The sequence below is a fragment of the Medicago sativa genome, chromosome 4, assembly GCF_051527215.1.
Source record: "Medicago sativa cultivar Bolivia chromosome 4, Bolivia_mono, whole genome shotgun sequence".
NCBI classification, from domain to species: domain Eukaryota; kingdom Viridiplantae; phylum Streptophyta; class Magnoliopsida; order Fabales; family Fabaceae; genus Medicago; species Medicago sativa.
In genome coordinates, this window is record NC_140752.1 from 68,290,278 (window position 1) to 68,310,418 (window position 20,141).

General features: G+C 31.6%; 1 protein-coding gene across 2 annotated transcripts; it reads left to right on the forward strand.

The window, feature by feature from the left end:
- The first annotated feature begins 7,102 nt into the window (after positions 1-7,102).
- LOC146931109 (bZIP transcription factor 44-like) lies at positions 7,103-8,616 on the forward strand. Of its 2 annotated transcripts, XM_085702590.1 has the most exons (2): positions 7,103-7,440; positions 7,677-8,616. In XM_085702590.1, the coding sequence occupies exons 1-2, from the start codon at positions 7,331-7,333 to the stop codon at positions 8,131-8,133; spliced, it is 567 nt and encodes a 188-aa protein (XP_085558716.1). In that variant the 5' UTR covers positions 7,103-7,330; the 3' UTR covers positions 8,134-8,616. The 2 variants fall into 2 exon arrangements, with proteins under 2 accessions (XP_085558716.1, XP_085558715.1); XM_085702589.1 differs by having other exon boundaries at positions 7,103-8,616.
- The last annotated feature ends 11,525 nt before the right edge of the window (positions 8,617-20,141 follow it).

Below are 20,141 nucleotides of genomic sequence, written 5' to 3' on the forward strand. Positions count from 1 at the left end.
GCCCTGCCATTGCATATACGATTCCCAGAAGAATGAAGTAGTTGAGTGTTTTTATTTGGTTGCATTTGGTTTTGGTTTAATGTCCTTGTTACCTAAACAACTTTTAAATTAATGAATTTGTTTTTCGATAATTTGTGTTTGATTTTATGAATGAATGAATGTATGAAGAACTGATCAAGTTGGATGCTTCCTTGGTCGAATCTTTCAAAGATATTCAGGAAAGTATGATTTAGCCCAGGACGTATGTAGAAATCAAGGCATGCATTGAGGAACCAAATGAAGAAGTTAGTTTGGTTGATCTGTTATGTATTATGTGGTTTACGTTGTTGAATTATGTTTAATGTATGTTCTTGTTTAAAATATAAGTTAATCACATGTAAAAGACATAACTACATAATTTTCAATGTAAAAGTTACTACTTTTGGATGCTTCAACAATGCCCTAAAGAAATTTATTACCATTTTTCTAATAACAATAATAAAAACTTTACAATGGTTGAAGATATGACCAGAACGGCCCTCACAAATAGTAAAATTTATATTAAGATATAACTTGTTAAAATAACAATTCAATTTAGATCAAAAGATGTTTCTCACTAACTCATTAATCAAACATAGTCTTACTATGTTTGAATTGATAAAACATAACGTAGCGAAATAAAACGGAATCAAGTGGAGAAGAATAAAGCATAATGAAAAAAAATTTCATTTCATTGTTTAGGTGTTTTATGATGTGGCAGAGAAAAGTTCTTATTCTATTGTTTGAATAATGGACAGAATGAAATGCATTATGATTTTTTTTATTCCAATTTTACCTCTTATTATATAGAATCAAATCATATTATATTCAGCCACAGATTGAGGGTGGGGTCTGCTGACCCCACTTATCTATCGTATTTTTAACCAACATTTTGATATTTATGTAATTTGACCCCACTTATATATTATTATTGTCTCCACATAATTCATTATAACGTTATAACAAATTATAAGACTAACAAAGATGATAATGAGTGTCCTAAGGATATTAATTTAGAAAACAAAAAGTTATTTTACATAAAAAATGTGTTGTAATTATTAAATTGATAAAAATAATTTGTATTTCTTAGATCAAATTTTCTTTTATGGAATCCCTATTCAATGTTCTTATGACATTTGTTAGCAAGACTTTAAAACTACTATTATACTATAAACTACTATTTGTATTTGTTGAAAAATGACTCACGATTGACGTTCATTGGTTGGAAAAATAATGAATCAATGTTATATTTTTTAATAGGTTAGAAATGAAAAAATATCAACATTTGAGCAATTATAAACACAACTTATATAATTATTTATCATTTACATATTTATACATTTTTATATAAATTTTAATGATATGACATTGATCCCTCTTACTCAATTTTTTGGACCCGTCCCTGATTATATTTATCAAAATAATTAAAATGGGAGTATAATTTATATAAACTCTCTTCTTCCTTACTACTATATATTGTGTTTACTCACTACTCACAAACAATTATATTTATTCTGTAATCTGAACCTCATGAAATATATATAAAAAAATGCTTAGACGTACATGTGCTCGTTCTTTGTTTCTTAAAAAACGCATGTTTGTTCCCTCATTTTGAAATCTGGCCATGAGAGATTTGGCATTGTGAGTGCTTCACTGTATTTCTAAGTTTGTTGTTGTGCAATTGGAGAAGGGGAGTATGTGTTTGAGGAGCTGCATGCAATCAGTGTGGTAAAGTTTGATGATTGCGGGGTAGTGCAGCTTGATGTGAAGAAGAATCAGAGAAACGATGATGCACATAAATGAAAAATAGGATAAAAAGTTAATTATGTAGTAATTAAGAGACTTCATTCTATTGCTAATTTGGAGTAATTTATTATCACAAATTAATAGAATTGTTTTTAACTTCGAATTAATAGAATTGTTTCTAACTTTTTGCATGGAAAGTTAAACACGGAATCACACACACAAAATAATCCATCTATAACAAGTAAAGTGATGATTTTTCTCTTTATTATACACAAAATTTAGGTTTGTCCTTGCTCCTAAAAGAAGTTCTATCAAAGAAAAAGACAGCAAGCTCCACAAACCTCACAAATTTCGTCATAAAGAAGAATATGGCCAATTTAGAGATTGTTGCATCTAGTTTACAACCAATTACCAAAATACAACAGCATAGCCCCAGATGTTGACCTAATGGGTCCCTAATAACATTCAAACGACACGACATACACACAAAACCTTTATGATCATTTTTTGCTTTCTTTTCCTTTTTGTGGGTAAGTGTAGGACACAATGCAAAGTTGTATCCACTCCCACAAATTTAGATCACGTTTTCATGTATGTATTTATGCAAGCTACCCTGAACGAAAATCAGTCAATGTTTTTTCTCATATATGTCTTTTATTTTAATTGACGGATACAATTAAATATTTTAACATTTTACACCAAAAAAATATATGCATCAACAAATTACACAATGTATTTTAATAGGTTCTTATCATTCAATTAGATAATGACAGAACATAAAAAATAAAAAAAAATAATGAGAGAACATAGAGTTTCCTCAAGGAAGACATACTTTGCTTAAACATGTTAATTTGGTTTGTAAATGTGAATGTGACAACTCATATTACTGTCCAGTTGCTGGAGATTGTTGGATAATTAGCCATTAATTTCCTATTTCTCAAGTTGTTCATATGAAAAGATTAGCTAATGAATTTAGTGGTCATTTAGCGAAGTTTTCCTTAGTTTCCTGCTGATAATATATGGATTGAGAACCGTCCTCATTGTTTCGGAGAGCGTGTTAACAATATTCACCAACGAGGTTCTTACATTGACGGAAAAAATTGAACTTAGATCCTTGGGAGATTTGAGTTGAATTCGTATTGGACGAACATATCAACATTGACAAAGACACACACATTGAACTTAGATCCTTTGGGAGATTTGAGTTGAATTCTCCACCGTGGGTGGCGGATACCGGAATTGACCTTATAGAGAAGAAGTTGGAAGTGAAAGTTGGGATATCGATTCTGTATAGCATCAACAACATGTTTAGAAGTGATTAAAAAAAAACATGTTTAGAAGGATCACAGAGTATTGGTCTTTTCTATAGATATTAAGTTGGCCAGTTAACGTTGCTTTCTCAAAAAAAAATTGTTGTCAAATTCAATTTCATCTAATCATGCAGTGGAAGCTTTAGAACTTAGCCCAATTATCTTTTGGAACTAAAATTTTCATATGCATAAAGATCTCAACGTGGAGTTAATATTGTTGGTTGGAGCCTTCAACTTTGCTATCAAGTTGCAGATAAATTTGGGTAGACGAGTGACAATCATATTCCTAATTACAATAATCAATCATTTATCACATAAATTGACACACATAATTTAGTTTCTCCAAGTGGAATGGATCGATCACATAGTGATCGTCAAGGGCTCCACAATTTAGAACCCAAAGGACTCTATTGGGAAAAACCACAATTGATCGTTAAGGGCTCCGTAATTTGGCCCTTGCATGTTTTTTAATAAAAAATACAATTACGGCGACTTTCGACCCACACAAATGTCTGCATTTTTTTTTTACCATTGCATTTCGACATCTAAACCCGTCGCAAACGTTTACTTTAAACGAGTTTCTTATTAAAATTGTGAATTAAATCTACTCAAGAAGTTTCAGCTCGGTGGTTAGTGTTTGACTAATAGTGCCACCATGAAAAGAAAGGATCTTATTAATAAATTTTACTCCATCCTTTTTTTAATAAGAAACATTTAACTTTTTTAATTCATTGCAGAAATGATGTATTTGGTCTATATTTTAGACCAAATACATCAATTACTCAATTTTCTTTTAAATAGAACCGGAGGGAATAAATGTTTGTGACGAGTTTAGATGTCGCAATTGCTCATTTGTATGTGCCTCAAGCAATTGCAAAATGCAATGGTTCAAAATAAAAAGTTTCAGTTGTGTCTCTCATTCTATAATTTTTTATTTGAAGTGGTCCTTTGCAAAATTTATATCAATGTTTTCTAAATTTTCCAGAAGTAGTCCCTTGCTCCCTTACAAAATTTACAGCGACGTGGTTATTTTCTAATACACCATTGAAACAAACAAAAAAAAACAGAGGGATAAGAGACACAATTATTACTTTTAGAGCAGTGCTAGATACGAAAGAATTAACACAAGAAAAGCAAAAATATGTACTCCATGTTACAGTACACGTTTTTGTCAAGCTAAATATTATCATGTCCTTCTTTGATGAAAACCAGGCGCATGTTTGCTGAAAATCAACGGAGTAAAAAATTAGTAGCACTGCTAACGAGAGAAAAAATTATAGTTCACTGAATGTGAGATCTTTGAATCGTGGAAAATTACTAGCAACTTTGCTATCAAGTTGCAGACCATCGTGGGAAATTATTGTCCTTTGAATCGGTAGGAGTCGTCACGTTGGATTTGATCGGCTAAAAAGCTAATCCAACGCTGACACGTAGACAAAGAGTTATCTGGAACAAGACACGCCACCAAATGTACACCATCCCAATGAAGACACGTGGCCTCCAACGGCTTCCTGATAAGGCGCCGCATTTCACCGGATCTGTTAGCGTCTCCTTCTTCTATATAAGGGTGACTCAGCGTCACGCTTGAGGTACGATTCATTTTCCACATATTTTTACACATTCGACCTCATTTCCTACACAGACTTGAGCGTTGAAGTGTTAATGTGCCTGCAAACACCCTCCGTTCCATTGTTGCCACCGCAGCAGAACACCACGCCGTTACCGTTGCCTCCCTCCGTCTCCATCAGACAAATCACTAGCTATATTAACAAGAGAAAAAATTAGTTCACTGAATGTGGCACAAGCCAAATGAAAACTACTCAAAACCTTCACCACAAGAAGTTCTATTAAAATTGACTAATTAGACTTAAAAGTGACATTTTTAATATAAGATCTTTCATATACATTGGTCCATGATATCGAAATATAAGCACATTTTTAACACAAAAAAGAAAATATACATCGCTATCTGTCGATCATAATCCAAACCCTCAATCAGATGCAAACCATTACAAAACTGTTGAATACAAGTGCAGTTAAAATATGCATCTAATTCCTCAAAAAAGAAAAATCTGCATCTAAATTTAACGTTTCTACACCGTCCGCATCTGTGTACATAGCCGTATGGATCCAAGCTGATGGCAACCACAATAGTTGCAACATAGAACAACTCATGGAAGAAAAAAAAAAAATCTAATGATTTTGAGAATGAGATTCTATAAGGAGTCGTTTAATTCTTTCGACAGCTCATTTTGTCTAATCATAGACCTCCTTTTCATTATGTGTGGGACATGTGAAAAAGATGGAGCAAGTTACTTAGCCCAACCAAATTGCTAATGTTTTCTTGACTTCGGATTAGGTGTAGTCGCTACGATATGTAATCAGTATTTCGAAACCGCCGTGATTAAAATATTGAAGTACTATTGATTTTTTGTATAATATAACATTTTTTAAGATTGAAATTTAAACGATCTGATCTTGATTAGACAATATCAAACTTGTTGATTAGATGAATTTGTTTTCATACACAAGACTGATTTTTGAACTAAAATGCAATACTTCATTTCAATTTTTACAAATAAGTTTAAAAAAATCGCACATATATATAATAAAAACATAATTAACATCTTTTTATGGCAAATAGTTCAATTCTAACTATTAACTATTAGACAACTTGACCAAAAATAATATTTGAACTCAATTTGATATGTATCGTCTTTATAATTTTTTTACAACGGCTTTCAATCACGTCATGTATATAGTGTTATAAAGAAATTTTTAAATTAATATATAAAGTGACATATATAATATTGAGTTACGAAAATATGTCTATATAAAACTTTCTTTACGAAGACAATATATACCAATTAAATCCACATTATTATCTTAAAATTCTAAAACGATAGTTCAATAAAATAATTTTTCCTAACAAGAAATATTTTTTATAGATAAATGTTAGTGGTTCATTTGTTTAGCAAGAAGAAAAATTACAGAGATTGAATCTTATATCTTCTTCTTAATACTCCTTCAACGTTCAACTTATATCACATGGTTATACCTTTGGGCACAAGACAAATTTTTGTATACTCTTTTATATATGTTTTGTCTAACATGTACAAGTAAAATGATCTTACATCATATATAAATATCTTTTTCATCATTGGATCAATAAGTTTAAGATATCTCATTTAATTTAACGATGATTTTATTGATCAAATGATGAAAACTAGCTTACACATGATGCAAGATTTGTCTCATTTATGCATCATAGAATTAATCTTTTATATTATCATGTTATGTTTTATGTGCCAGTGTCTCGAGGGGTCGATTGGTTTGTTGCATGCATTCCAACCTTGCCTACCTCGATTCAAAACCTGGCATATAGATGTTATGTTATATGTATGAAGTATCCTCTATTGGTTAATTACCATCAAGAGATCAATTGGGAACACAAGTCAAAATTTTCACTCCCAATTGAATTTTCTCCATAAGAGATACTAAATTGGGAGTTTACTCCTTCATTATATTTACAGTTTAAACTATGTAAAAAATTCCAAATTCTACCCAAAGTTTAAAAAAATCTCTTGACTCACAAGAGAGACTAACCAATAATATTCAATCATCTGAACACAACAGGCTACCCCCAAATAATCCTGTTCTGTGAAAGTGAAACTATTTGGAAGTATTTTCAAATACTATGATGCAATTTGTGATTGATTGTTGCTTCCCAGCTGTAACTGGACCCTTCTGTTGTCTTCTTTCTTATTAGTCTCTTCTAACTCTCTATTTTCATTTCACTCTTTCTTTCCTCCTTTAACCCGTTTATTATACCAACCTTTTAAAATAACCTTTCTTTTTTCTTTTGTCTTTCAATATTTATTTTGCCATTAAGTGGTTGATGATTCCAAAATTAAAATAGACCCTACTTTACTTCTTTGTCAAATTGTTTCTTTGTATAAACAAAAATTAAATATTCTCCACCAACTTGTTGCCTTTCTATAAATTCCCTACTCAAATCACATAGACTCCTCTTCCACTTTCTCATTTTTCCTATCATATCTCTCAAACTTTCTAAATAGCCACTAAGATATTTTATTTATATATCATATGGTCCATCATTACTCTTGTGTTCATTAACAAAACTTCTCTTTCATTTCTTCCACACATGTTCTTCCTCCTCTCATAAAAAAATCACCTTAGAAATTGCATATTAATTAATTAAATGTCCAACATCTTATTGTTATTGTTTGATACTCATGTATCCAATTCTCAGTGAAATCTTTTTTTCTGGGGGGTGTATGATCAATTCCACTGTTAGGCGCAGGACCCATTTAGTTCAATCTTTCTCTGTTGCTTTCCTCTATTGGCTTTACTACGTTTCATGATTGTTAATCCCTCATAGTTTAAACCTATATCATCTATATCTATATCATAAAAATAATCAAATTTATATTTCTGCAGTATTAATTTTTCTAGAGTTTGTTGTTTAATATTTTCTAGTGTCTGGGTCCTGCTAGTGTTTTTATCTTTGTTGTTATTAGTATTAATTATTAATTATTAAGAGGGTCAAGTTAATTAATATCTCATCATGGCTTCATCAAGTGGAACATCTTCAGGTTCATCTCTACTACAAAACTCAGGTTCAGAAGAAGAATTACAGGCTTTAATGGATCAGAGAAAGAGGAAGAGGATGATATCGAACCGCGAATCGGCAAGGCGGTCTAGGATGAGGAAACAGAAGCACTTGGATGATCTTGTGTCACAAGTTGCTAAGCTGAGGAAAGAGAATCAAGAAATACTCACAAGTGTTAACATCACCACTCAAAAGTATTTGAGTGTTGAAGCTGAGAATTCAGTGTTGAGGGCTCAGATGGGAGAGTTGAGCAACAGGTTGGAATCTTTGAATGAAATTGTTGGTGCCTTGAATTCAAGCAATGGAGTTTTTGGAGCATCAAATGCTTTTGTTGAGTCAAATAATGGTTTCTTCTTCAACTCTTTGAATAATATGTCTTATATGAACCAGCCTATTATGGCTTCTGCAGATATTTTGCAGTATTGAGACGGATCCGGATTCCCTGCTGTAAAAGAAAAGAAACATGCATTTACATGCAATTAACAATCTCGACTGTTAATTTGAGACCTGACAGCTCGAATTATATAATATCAAAATTAATTTTAAATGAACTTTGTGATTGACTTAAATCAATTGAACGGTCGAGATTGAAAACTTGTGACACAATTATTGCAGGGAATCTGATTCCATAATGTGATGAGATCTGTTGGGAAAGAGAATTGTTGATTTCCTTGGTTTGAGTTTGTTGATGAGATATTGTAACACTAGTATCAAATGGTGATAAGGAATAAGTGAATTGTGTGTATCATAAAGTGCAATGGTTGTTAGGTGATGGTTCTGTGAATGGGGTCTATTTTAGAGACTAGTGTGAATCGAGGCATTGGCCATGACCAATATATTATTGTTGTCACCTACCATTGCTGTAATATTATAACAATAATAATAATATTTACCTAATTCTTCATGTAATTAGTTATTATCTCGTTCTATAGTTTACTTTAATTTTTTTTTTTCCATTTAAAAAATTGAATGTTCTTCATATTTTTGAGTAATATGCTTAAATTGCTGGTACACATTGTTGTTAAAGGGGAGAGAGTTGAACTCAATACAGTAGGAAATTTTCCCTTGAAATTCGAGAAAGATGAATGCATTCTTTCAATCATTGAAAAATCCGTGTTCTTTTTTTTTTTTTTGGGTATTTTGTAAGTGATTTTGGTACACCAAAGGGGATTTGCTTTCAATATACAAACTGATATAGGTAAGGGAGGGCAAGTACATCCTCTTCAATTTAATATGAAAAATAAGCATTAATGTATTATAAACAACAGCCATGCTATACATCGCGAAACATTTTATCGCGAACTGTTCCCGAACCAACATCTAGCCACTGAAAATTCAAGGTTGAGTGGCTATCTAGCCACTGAAAATTGGAACACAGTAAATGGTGGTGAGTGGAAATCATGCCACCTGTGTCGTGATATCGTCGGGTTGTGTTTGTTCGCTATGAATATCATTTCCCTATAAACAATGAGAGTTGCAAATACTAAAAATATAGCTTCATGATTAGTGATTCTCTTTGAAACGAGTATGTAAATGGTTTGCTGCCTACCAAGGATTGAGTACGTTGCAGGTATACTAAGTTGATACGTTTGAGTTTTGTAAGAAGATGATAATATATTTTAGTGTAAATTGCTTTTATGATATATGTATTTTGTTTTGTTGCATAACCTTGATTTTCTTAATTAACAAAGAAATTTAAGGCAAGAACAATAAATTAGTTTAAACGATAAAAGATTTGAACTCTTTAAGTAAATGATCATAGTTTCAATTCTTGATATTTACATATAAAGATATTCAAGGTTTTTCTAAGACAATCGTTAAGAAAGACAAGAAAAGAAGTTTTATGTTAAAAATAACATTTAAAGTTTTGAAGAATTAATTACACAATTTCTAATATAATATTACTCCTCTCTACTATAAGTAAAAATATCACTTTTTAAATTTCTTGAACAACTAATGTATATCATATATAATATCGACAAAATACATTAGTTATTTAGCGAACTTAAAAATTAAAATGTTGTTTATAATTGAAGTGGAAAAGAATACTACATTTAATTCTTTATCGAATGTTCAAGAAGCATGGCCATTATTTAAATTGTGTGGAAGGTTCATGTTAGAGATGTGTGCCCGTATGTGTTGATTGAATGAATTGTCCAAAACAAAAAGAAAATGACACGAGAAGTGCAGAAGCTAGTAAGCGTGGCACCTTTTTTTCCCCATATAGTTATAGTGGTTGCGGTTTGGAAGGAATTTCTTTCATAGGATGTTGGATTTAACTTGTAACTATCTTAACGCACTTCAAACGCTCTAAACGTTATTTTCTCAAATTTTAATACCTTTTGAGTTGCATTTTATTAAAATAAAATTAATCTTTCTTAGTTTTGTATAATACCACTTTGTGTTAAATAGTCTATGATAAATCAACACTTTAAAATTACTCAAAATAAATATCAATGAGCTGATTGATATCTTCCATTAGAATGAGTAACTCATGATGACTCTTGTTTTTGAGTTAGATGCTCACATGGTTGGGAAAACTCTCTTTCGATATTGTTTATGCTAGTTTGAGATCTCTAGTTAAGCTAAAGAGACCAATACCACATAAACTCTACAAATATTTTTATCTTTTTATTGAATGGCCTACAAATATTTTTTTATCAATTCCTTTCGGTTTGGTTTTTTGAATGAATAACATTTCCTTTCGGTTTGTCTAAGCCTCTAAGGAAACAAAGATTCTTTTTTCTTTTATTAAAAGAAAGATGATTGGTTTATAATAATATCGAGAAAGGGTATCTTTAGAGCATTTGAATGATATGATAAGAGGTCTCTTTTAATATAATCAAATATTGTGAGTTTAAATTCAGTTAAAGAAGTACATCAATGTTAAATATCTTGATGGAGAACTTTGTCGCTCATGTAATCCTTGCTACCTATCTAGGTTGCGAGATAAATCTCTGCAAGTGCGCAAAGGATATTCGGTTAAAAGAAACAGAGGTAAAGGGGTAAAGGGACAACAAAAAATGATCAACCAACAAAAAAGTGAGGACAAAAACTGAACGCAAAGGTAAGAACATGGGGTAAATAAAGTTGTTGCTAACCCTAGTTCTTGGAAAGATATAAAGATATTCACACACGTTTTTCTGAGAAAAAGAGATAGCACCAAGCAGAGATGGGCGCTCTCATGGGGTAATGGTACTAACTTCACGTGCAAGTGTAAGGGACAAAGTTCCGGCACAATTAAGCAGGTGATTAGACAATTAATTGTAGAGACTAGAGAGTACCTAAATGCCATGCACCAATTAATTATGGACACGAAACTGAAATTAAGCTCAAAGTTGAAGTTTGGTTAGCCTTAGCTTATCAACAATCATGTGATTAGACATGTGGAGCCAAATATGTCTATGAATTAAGCCAATCCTTTAGAAGAAGGCCGGGATAATTCAATTATGTAACACATTATTATTTCAAATAGGTCAAATATTTGAATCTAATGGTACTTTTGTAATCACACATATTATTATTTCAAGCCAAATTTTATAGTCACTATCACATATAATATTTAACTTACGCTAAGAAGATTATGATCAACACCTTAAAGTGTTTTTCTTCCCAATTTTACACATTCCATTTACTCATGCATATGCCTTTCTACCGTCACCAATCACCATAGATCTGTTGTTCTTATTTAAAGTTGGGAATATACTTTGGTTTCTAATATATGCCTAAAGCAGTGACTATATTTAAAAAATAAAAAATAAATAAACTAGAAAACAACCCAACATCACAAGAAAAATTAGAGACTGTTTACAACAAGTGTTACCACCGCAATTACCTGTGATGGTTCGCCAACCGTGTGGTAGGCTGCTCTGCTCCAATTGTTGGCTGTTGTGAATTCAAAAGAAACACTCACATCAATATATGTGGAGCAAAATTAGCACCAACTAGACCAAAATGATCACAAACAATAAAATAAGATAAAAGAGAAGAATAAGGAAAAGAACGATGAACATTTTGGTCCAAATTTAACCTACGTCTAGAGGAGTGTGATCTCTCCACTTCTCTATCAAATAGTTTCTTACAAATTTTTTGAAAAAGTTTCTTACAATAAAATATGATAAAAGTTTGTCTTTTTTGCTTATAATTTGAGACAAAGAAAATGAGTTTTTTTTTTTTTGCTTATAATTTAGGACGGAGGGAGTACCTTTTTTCTGAACCTCTTCGTGTGGCCAGGAGACTAGATGATTTATCTCCAAGGTGTTTCCCATCTTTTGGCCTTTGATTTTCTAAGGGTTTCCTCTTTTGGTAACCCTAGTTGATACATGACCGATAGGACCGTCTTGAAAACAGGTAACTTGACCCTAACCGCGACCTGCCGGTAGAACCATAGTTATCAAATAAGGAACTTGACCCTAACCGCGATCTGTCGGTAGAATCAAAGTTATCAAACAAAGTGTGACACTAACCGCGACCTGCCGGTAGAACCAACACTATAAAAGTTCTCATCCCAAGAACAAAGGAAAAGTTCTCACAATAGAGAAAGCTCAAATATATTAATCTTCAAATTGTGTTTGAGAATTACATGAGCTTCTTATTTATAGCCTAGGCTTGGAATACTAAAGATAAATTCCCACTACCATGCATTTACCAAATACATTGATAAGTGCATGTTTATTACCTAGAAAATGGGCACTGACATGATTAAAATTCCCACTAGCCATTATAATAACTTAGAGCACTACTTTGAAGCATTTGGAGAGGCTAGGAGAATACAAAAGACCATCTAAAAATTCACCCAAAAATAAAAACGAAAATTGCTTATTAAAATGGAGAAAATTGGACTTTTAATGCTTCTTGTCATGTAAGTTTTTTATAGGTTTCCTTCCACATGCTTAGTGAACTCTTGATCTTATCATTCTCCCCCTCTTCAAGAGGATTTGTCCTCAAGTCCAAACTAGCAGTAAATGGAAGTGAGTTATGTGAAAATTGTTTTCCTTTTGATTCTTGGACATAAGCATATTTCCAAATCCCATAATTGTTTCCTACACTTTGAGGAAGTTCTTCTTCATTCACTTGATTGCCTTCATGACTTATAGAAGAAATGTTACTATATTGAAAAATATCAGAAGAATTCCAACACTTAACCACGCAAAACAATTTAGATGAAGGTACTAGTGTAATAGTAGGCCTAAAATTTCCAACATTTTTCTCTCTCGTTTCATTCACCTTATTCTCGATCACTTTCCCTTGCTTTTCCTCATTGACCAAACTCTCAACCATTTCTTTCTCAGTCTCTCTTTTCATGATTTGATCTTGATCATGTGCAAGAGTGATCTGATGAGTTTTAAATGAAAACATGTATGCTTTGGTGTGTCGATCAATTTGCTCGACATTGATGCTTACACGGAAGCCCAAGCAACAAATCCCTCGTTTTGGAAGGCACAACATCACATAGCACCTCATCTTCATATTCTCCAATTGTGAATGACACTCTCACTTGATGGGTCACCAAAATATGAGTCATATCTTTGAACTCCGGATCCTCAAGACTACAAAGAATATATGGCTTTGGATGCTTAAGAACCGAAAGTTGAAACTTCTCAACCATGGTAGTACTGGCCATATTGATCCAATATTTTCTATCAATGACCAAACTACACATCTTATTATTCACAAGACATCTAGTAAAGAAACAATTATTACTTTGTTTGTCTTCCATGAAGAACCCCTAAAAGTACAAACTTAGCAACAAAAAAATTCCTTCTTTTTTTTTCAACTTTTTTTTTCGTTTCTTTTGAAAACTACTTTTTTTTTTGTAACGCTTATTTCTCTCCTATTTTTTTCTTAAAAAAACGGAATGCTTTATTCTTTCTATTTTTTTTTTATTAGCACCTTTTTTTTCGGGACTAGGAAGAGTAGATAAGGTGGTATTGATACTACACAATTCAAAAACATAGAATTTACTCAAAGAAATCCTTATTTATTAGTTTTGTTACGTCTGCAGCAATTTAACCTAATTTTTTCCCGCTCATTTGCTTTATTAGGTTTGCAATTATCTAACCTAACAAATTCCATCTAAAAAAATGCATCGCACCAATTTCATTCTATCCTCTTGCCTTTTATTTCTACACTTATCCTTATTTATTAACTAGTTTAGAGACCCGGCGTTGCCCGGGTTAGATATTAAATAAGTTTTATAAATTTGTGTGCACGAATACACGTGTCAGTATATTAGATTGAATTTATTTAAATTTACAATTATAATAATATCATAAAAATAAATATAAATATTTCAAAAAAAATTAAAAATAAATATAAATGATGAGATGAATGTCCAATGCAAGAATAAAAAGTGTAACAAAATCAATAATGAATTAGTCCAAGTGGTAATAGTTTTGGGTCCTTTAAACATGGACTATTACTTTCCCACCCTATTGCCTTCTCCCGCGCCCTGTAAAATTTTTAAAAATGTCCTTGTGCATTCCGGATTTTAAAATTAGGATTCATGTTTACTATTTTGGATTTTATAATCCGGACAATTCTTATGTATAATCAGTCATCAGACTCTCTCACATTTCAACAGTTGAGTTTTCCTTTTAAAAACAACAAAAAAAACTAAGTAAAAAATGCTAAAAACCTGTCAAATAAAATCATAAAAATATAAAAATAGTACCAAAAAATTCTAAAAATCAAATAAAACTAATCGAAATTTTTTCGGATTTTTATGAGAATATGAAAAATTAATAAAAATGAAAAATGGGTCTAAACGATGAAGTTTTGGATTTTGAGGGGCGGAGTCCCGTAAGAAGTCCCTTCTATGGGAGTCATGGTCCTTGAATTTTTTTCTGATTTTCTGGGGATGTTTCGGAGCAATCCGATCAAGTAGCCCGAAAACCCGATTTTTGTTAAATAAAATATTGGTTTTTAAAAATAGAAAAAATAATAAAAATATTGAGAATGAATGTGGAAGTGACATGTGGCATAAAAAACCTTACTTTATATATATACTATTGATTGATTGATTGATTGATTGATGTGTAGTTTGTTGAGATAAAAAATACTGAGTGCATAAGATCAAAAGTTTGTTGAGATATTTACGTTAAATAAAATAGAAAAAATAATAAAAATATTGAGAATGAATGTGGAAGTGACACGTGGCATAAAAAACCTTACTTTATATATATACTATTGATTGATTGATTGATGTGTAGTTTGTTGAGATAAAAAATACTGAGTGCATAAGATCAAAAGTTTGTTGAGATATTTATGTCAAATAAAATAGAAAAAATAATAAAAATATTGAGAATGAATGTGGAAGTGACATGTGGCATAAAAAACCTTAATTTATATATATACTATTGATTGATTGATTGATGTGTAGTTTGTTGAGATAAAAAATACTGAGTGCATAAGATCAAAAGTTTGTTGAGATATTTACGTTAAATAAAATAGAAAAAATAATAAAAATATTGAGAATGAATGTGGAAGTGACATGTGGCATAAAAAACCCTACTTTATATATATACTATTGATTGATTGATTGATTGATTGATTGATGTGTAGTTTGTTGAGATAAAAAATACAACAAAAGTTTGTTGAGATATTTATGTTAAATAAAATAGAAAAAATAATAAAAATATTGAGAATGAATGTGGAAGTGACACGTGGCATAAAAAACCTTACTTTATATATATACTATTGATTGATTGGTTGATGTGTAGTTTGTTGAGATAAAAAATACTGAGTGCATAAGATCAAAAGTTTGTTAAGATATTTATGTCAAATAAAATAGAAAAAATAATAAAAATATTGAGAATGAATGTGGAAGTGACATGTGGCATAAAAAACCTTACTTTATATATATACTATTGATTTTGTTACGTCTGCAGCAATTTAACCTAATTTTTCCTTATTTATTAATTTTGTTAGGTCTGCAGCAATTTAACCTAATTTTTTTCCGCTCATTTGCTTTATTAGGTTTGCAATTATTTAACCTAACAAATTCCATCTAAAAAAAATGCATCGCACCAATTTCATTCATATCCTCTTGCCTTTTTTTTTAATTTTATAAGGTCTGCAGTAACTTAACCTAAAAATTTTCCTCTAAAATGTTGTATTAGGTTAGCCCTAACAAATTCCATCTAAAATGCAGCGCATCAATTTAACCTAACAAATTTCCTCTAAAATGCAGTAATCCTTAATATTTCTACTCGCTTTTCATTCATATCATGTTTTGTCATCGTTTGTATATATCTATTGTTTCTGACTTTTTTTTTACAATAATTAATGTTAATATTCCTGAAGTCCAATAACTTTAAACCAAATATTCTCATACTTCTTTATTTTCATACGTCTTTAAAATTTTATTTTATGGCAAAGTATTATACCTTTTAACATATTATTTTATTTATGATGCAGACTATGAATATTATTTTCTACCACTATAAGCCAAGTATTGATAGCTTATTTAGGTGCGAAACTAAAGTCAATATTTGTTGGTTAAAGGATTTTAACCATTAATACGTTATGTTGTTTAATGAATTTTATTTATGAATTTAAATTATTTCAACCTAATATTTTATGTTTGTCCGAACACAAAAATTTGCTTATAATAATTAACCCGGGCAACGCCGGGTATTTAGACTAGTTAAACAATAATGATGACACGAAATAAAACAAATAAAAACTGTGGAACCCTTTTTTTTTTTAAGAAAATAAGATAATCTAAGATAGATAGCACCTGATTTCAAGAGCTGAAGCTCTTATACCAACTGATACGTGACTGATAGGACCGTCTTGAAAACAAGTAACTTGACCCTAACCGCGACCTGCCGGTAGAACCATAGTTATCAAATAAGGAACTTGACCCTAACCGCGACCTGCCGGTAGAACCAAAGTTTTCAAACAAAGTGTGACCCTAACCGCGACCTGACGGTAGAACCAACACTATAAAAGTTCTTATCCCAGGAACAAAGTAAAAGTTCTCACAATAGAGAAAACTCAAATATATTAATCTTTAAATTGTGTTTGAGAATTACATGAGGTTCTTATTTATAGCCTAGGCTTGGAATACTAAAGATAAATTCCCACTACCATGCATTTACCAAATACATTGATAAGTGCATATTTATTACCTAGAAAATGGGCACTGACATGATTAAAATTCCCACTAGCCATTATAATAACTTAGAGCACTACTTCGAAGCATTTGGAGAGGCTAGGAGATACAAAAGACCATCTAAAAATTCACCAAAAAATAAAAACGAAAATTGCTTATTAAAATGGAGAAAATTGGACTTTTAATGCTTCTTGTCATGTAAGTTTTTTATAGGTTTCCTTCCACATGCTTAGTGAACTCTTGATCTCATCACTAGTTTACCTCAATTTTACCTCTTGTTGGAGCTGAAAACCAACACATTGTAGATATAGGCGTCGCTCGGCTTGTCTTGCACTCTAAGCAACAACCTTGTAGACTACAAGACTTGCAAAGAAAGTAGGTAAACAAGTTAAGGAACTTCATTGCTTCGCTTTCACTTCAAGAAATAGCCTTGCATCCCATATGCCTTACCAAGAAAGAAAATCGCCTAATATTTATGTTTTTCTAGAGAAACAAGTAGTGTCTTCAGCTTTCTTGAGAAATGAGAAAGAAAAAAATCAACAAGATTTTGAGTCACACACAACAATTCTCCACCTTGACTCTAAATCGATGGTGATGTCGCTTTAACTATATATGCATCCAACTACACTATTTAGTCTCATAAGTTTTCACCTTTACCTCTTCAAACCTCAGAATGTCTTTCACCCTCTTGAAGATCCTTGCCCAACTACATAATTTTTTTTTGTAGTTCCACAAGTTTTCACCATAAGATCTTCAGCTTCCGGAGTGATCAATTTTTGTCCTCCTAAGATCCCCTTGTTTCAAATTACCTTTGGTCTTTTAAGGTAATCTCACAAATCATGTCATATCTTCTTCAATCTCCGGAATGCCTTCCATTCTCTTGAAGAATATCTTTCTCTCCACTAAAGCATGGCACCCAAGGTCTCCATAGTCGTACCGCTTTGGTGCAACAATATCACTCATTTCCCTATCTCTATGCAAAATAGCTAGCAGTCATTGTTGGTTGTCTTCTTCTAGTCCCCACTAGTGGAAGACTGTACCTCAAGTTGAGTTTTCTCCACCTCAACTTCCAAATGTGTACCACCACTATGTCTTTCACCTTGTAACCACCACCTCTCAAGCTTAACACGAGTGTTCTTACCTCCGCCTCTCCAGATTAACCTTGATTATTCTTAGTTGCCTCTCCAGAATGATGATGTTGAGTGTTTAACATCTCTTCAGACGATCATCCCTTTTGCATGAAGGACAACCTTGTGCACATCATTGTCACGGTTGTCTCCTTTGAGACTTCTCTCAACACTTTATCTCTGAGGCATATGACAATGGCACTCCTAGCCTTGTCCACCATCTCGGTCTTGTCTATTTGTGACATGGTAGTCGACAACATAGTCTCACTTTTCAGGGCCGCTGCACACCTTTGTTGAATCAAGATTGTTTGCATCTTCACCTTCCACAAAATAAAACCATTGTCTACAATGAATTTCTCGATATCCCACTTGGTACCCATGGTGCTCGCTTGATGATTTGTTCTGATTGTCCCACGGTGAGTACCAATACTTTGATGTCTGGAGAAAAATTAGCAGCAATCAAATCAAAGCAATCACAAACAATAAAATAAGATAAAGAAGAAAAGAATAAGGAAAAGAACGATGATATTTGTTCTCAAATTGATCGACTTTTCTTCGCAATTTTCAAGACACATGTGACACTATTTCATTGCATGATTTATTGTTGGTCTCCTTAATTTTAGCCACACCTCCATATATTGTGTCAAATAGTGCATTGTGAATGACTGATTTTTATTCTTGAAGATTTCGTGAAACTCCCTCTCGGGAGATATAGCACTACTCTTATTTTTAAAAACATTCATATGTTGCTCAAAAAAAAAAAAAAAAAAAAAACATTCATATAATTTTGTGATCGCTAAAATTTATCCTCCTTACAAGTGCTAATTTTATGTTGCTGCCGTTTACAAGTTACAATGATAGCAAAATGTGAGCACCATAGATAAGAAATAGCAATAACATGGCAAAATGGGTCCAATTTGATTTTTATTGAGGCTCTAGTTTCCTTAATATTACGCCATACGATGTGCTTCTTTGTCTTTTTTCTTTGACAAAAATCGTACTTCTTCGTCTTAAATAATTTAAAAAAAACAATACTATTTTTTGACAAACTTTTTTTTAAGAGACTAAAATAGAATATGTTTTTTGACAAACATAATACTAATAAAGTGATTGAACTTACGTGGTAAATGAATTTCATTAAGACGAATTATTTGGGAGAAATGGAGTTTCATTCTTGAATAAAAAATATTTTTAGTCAGACTATCCTTACCTTACGGTCGAACTCCGATGATCATGACTCCTTTCCGCTGAGAACCGAATTGTTAATGCAAAGAAAAAACATAATACTCAAGAGATTCCTTTTAAAGATTTTCAATCACTATCTTTGTCATTGAATGATAAATTTTTTCCCACATAAAACAAAACAATGTAAGGGAACGGCTCTTGAGAAGTCTATTTTTTTAATTGGCGAGCACTCTAGGGTTGTCAATGTTTGGTCACGGATCCATGATTTAAAATTAGAGTCTTGTGGCCACCTACGTAACTCATTATTTAAATAATATTCTTTAACATATGTATTATTACACAGATGATAAGATAATTTATAGTTGATAAATTTATAGAGATTATTTTCCTTTCGAGGAGTTAGAGAAAAAAAAAAGTTAATCGATTAAATTTGTGGTGTTTAATAGAATAAATTGCTGAGTAAATGTCCTCGTGAGTTTAGTTCAGTTGGTAGAGATAATGTATAATATATGCAAGGTTTAAAATTTAAACTCCGACCACCACAAAAAAAAAACTGCTAAGTAAATAATATGAGTAAAATTGAGAGGAAAAATGATAATTTACAAACTTTAAACCACAAATAAATTAATTGAAATAGCTTATCAAAATAAACAACAAACTAATAAAAATAAGTTATAAACTCATAAAAAACAAATATTACCAACGGAATCTTTTTTATCACATGAGCTTATAAGCTAAAAGGGTAAAATTTGGCATTGTCAAACTGAGCTAAACTGCAAAGTTAAATAATGTTCATTGTTTGTCAACCCTTAGAGCAACACCACCAAACTTTTTTTAATGCGCACCACCACACTTGTGTCTTTTAAAATAACAAATAGGCCACCGGATAATTTTGAATGCTCAAAGAAAATAGCCATAATTACACATGAGAATTAACCAAAAAATATGCAACTTGTATCTAGGGTGCTACAGTTATTTATGTTTATAAGTGTGACAAACATTGA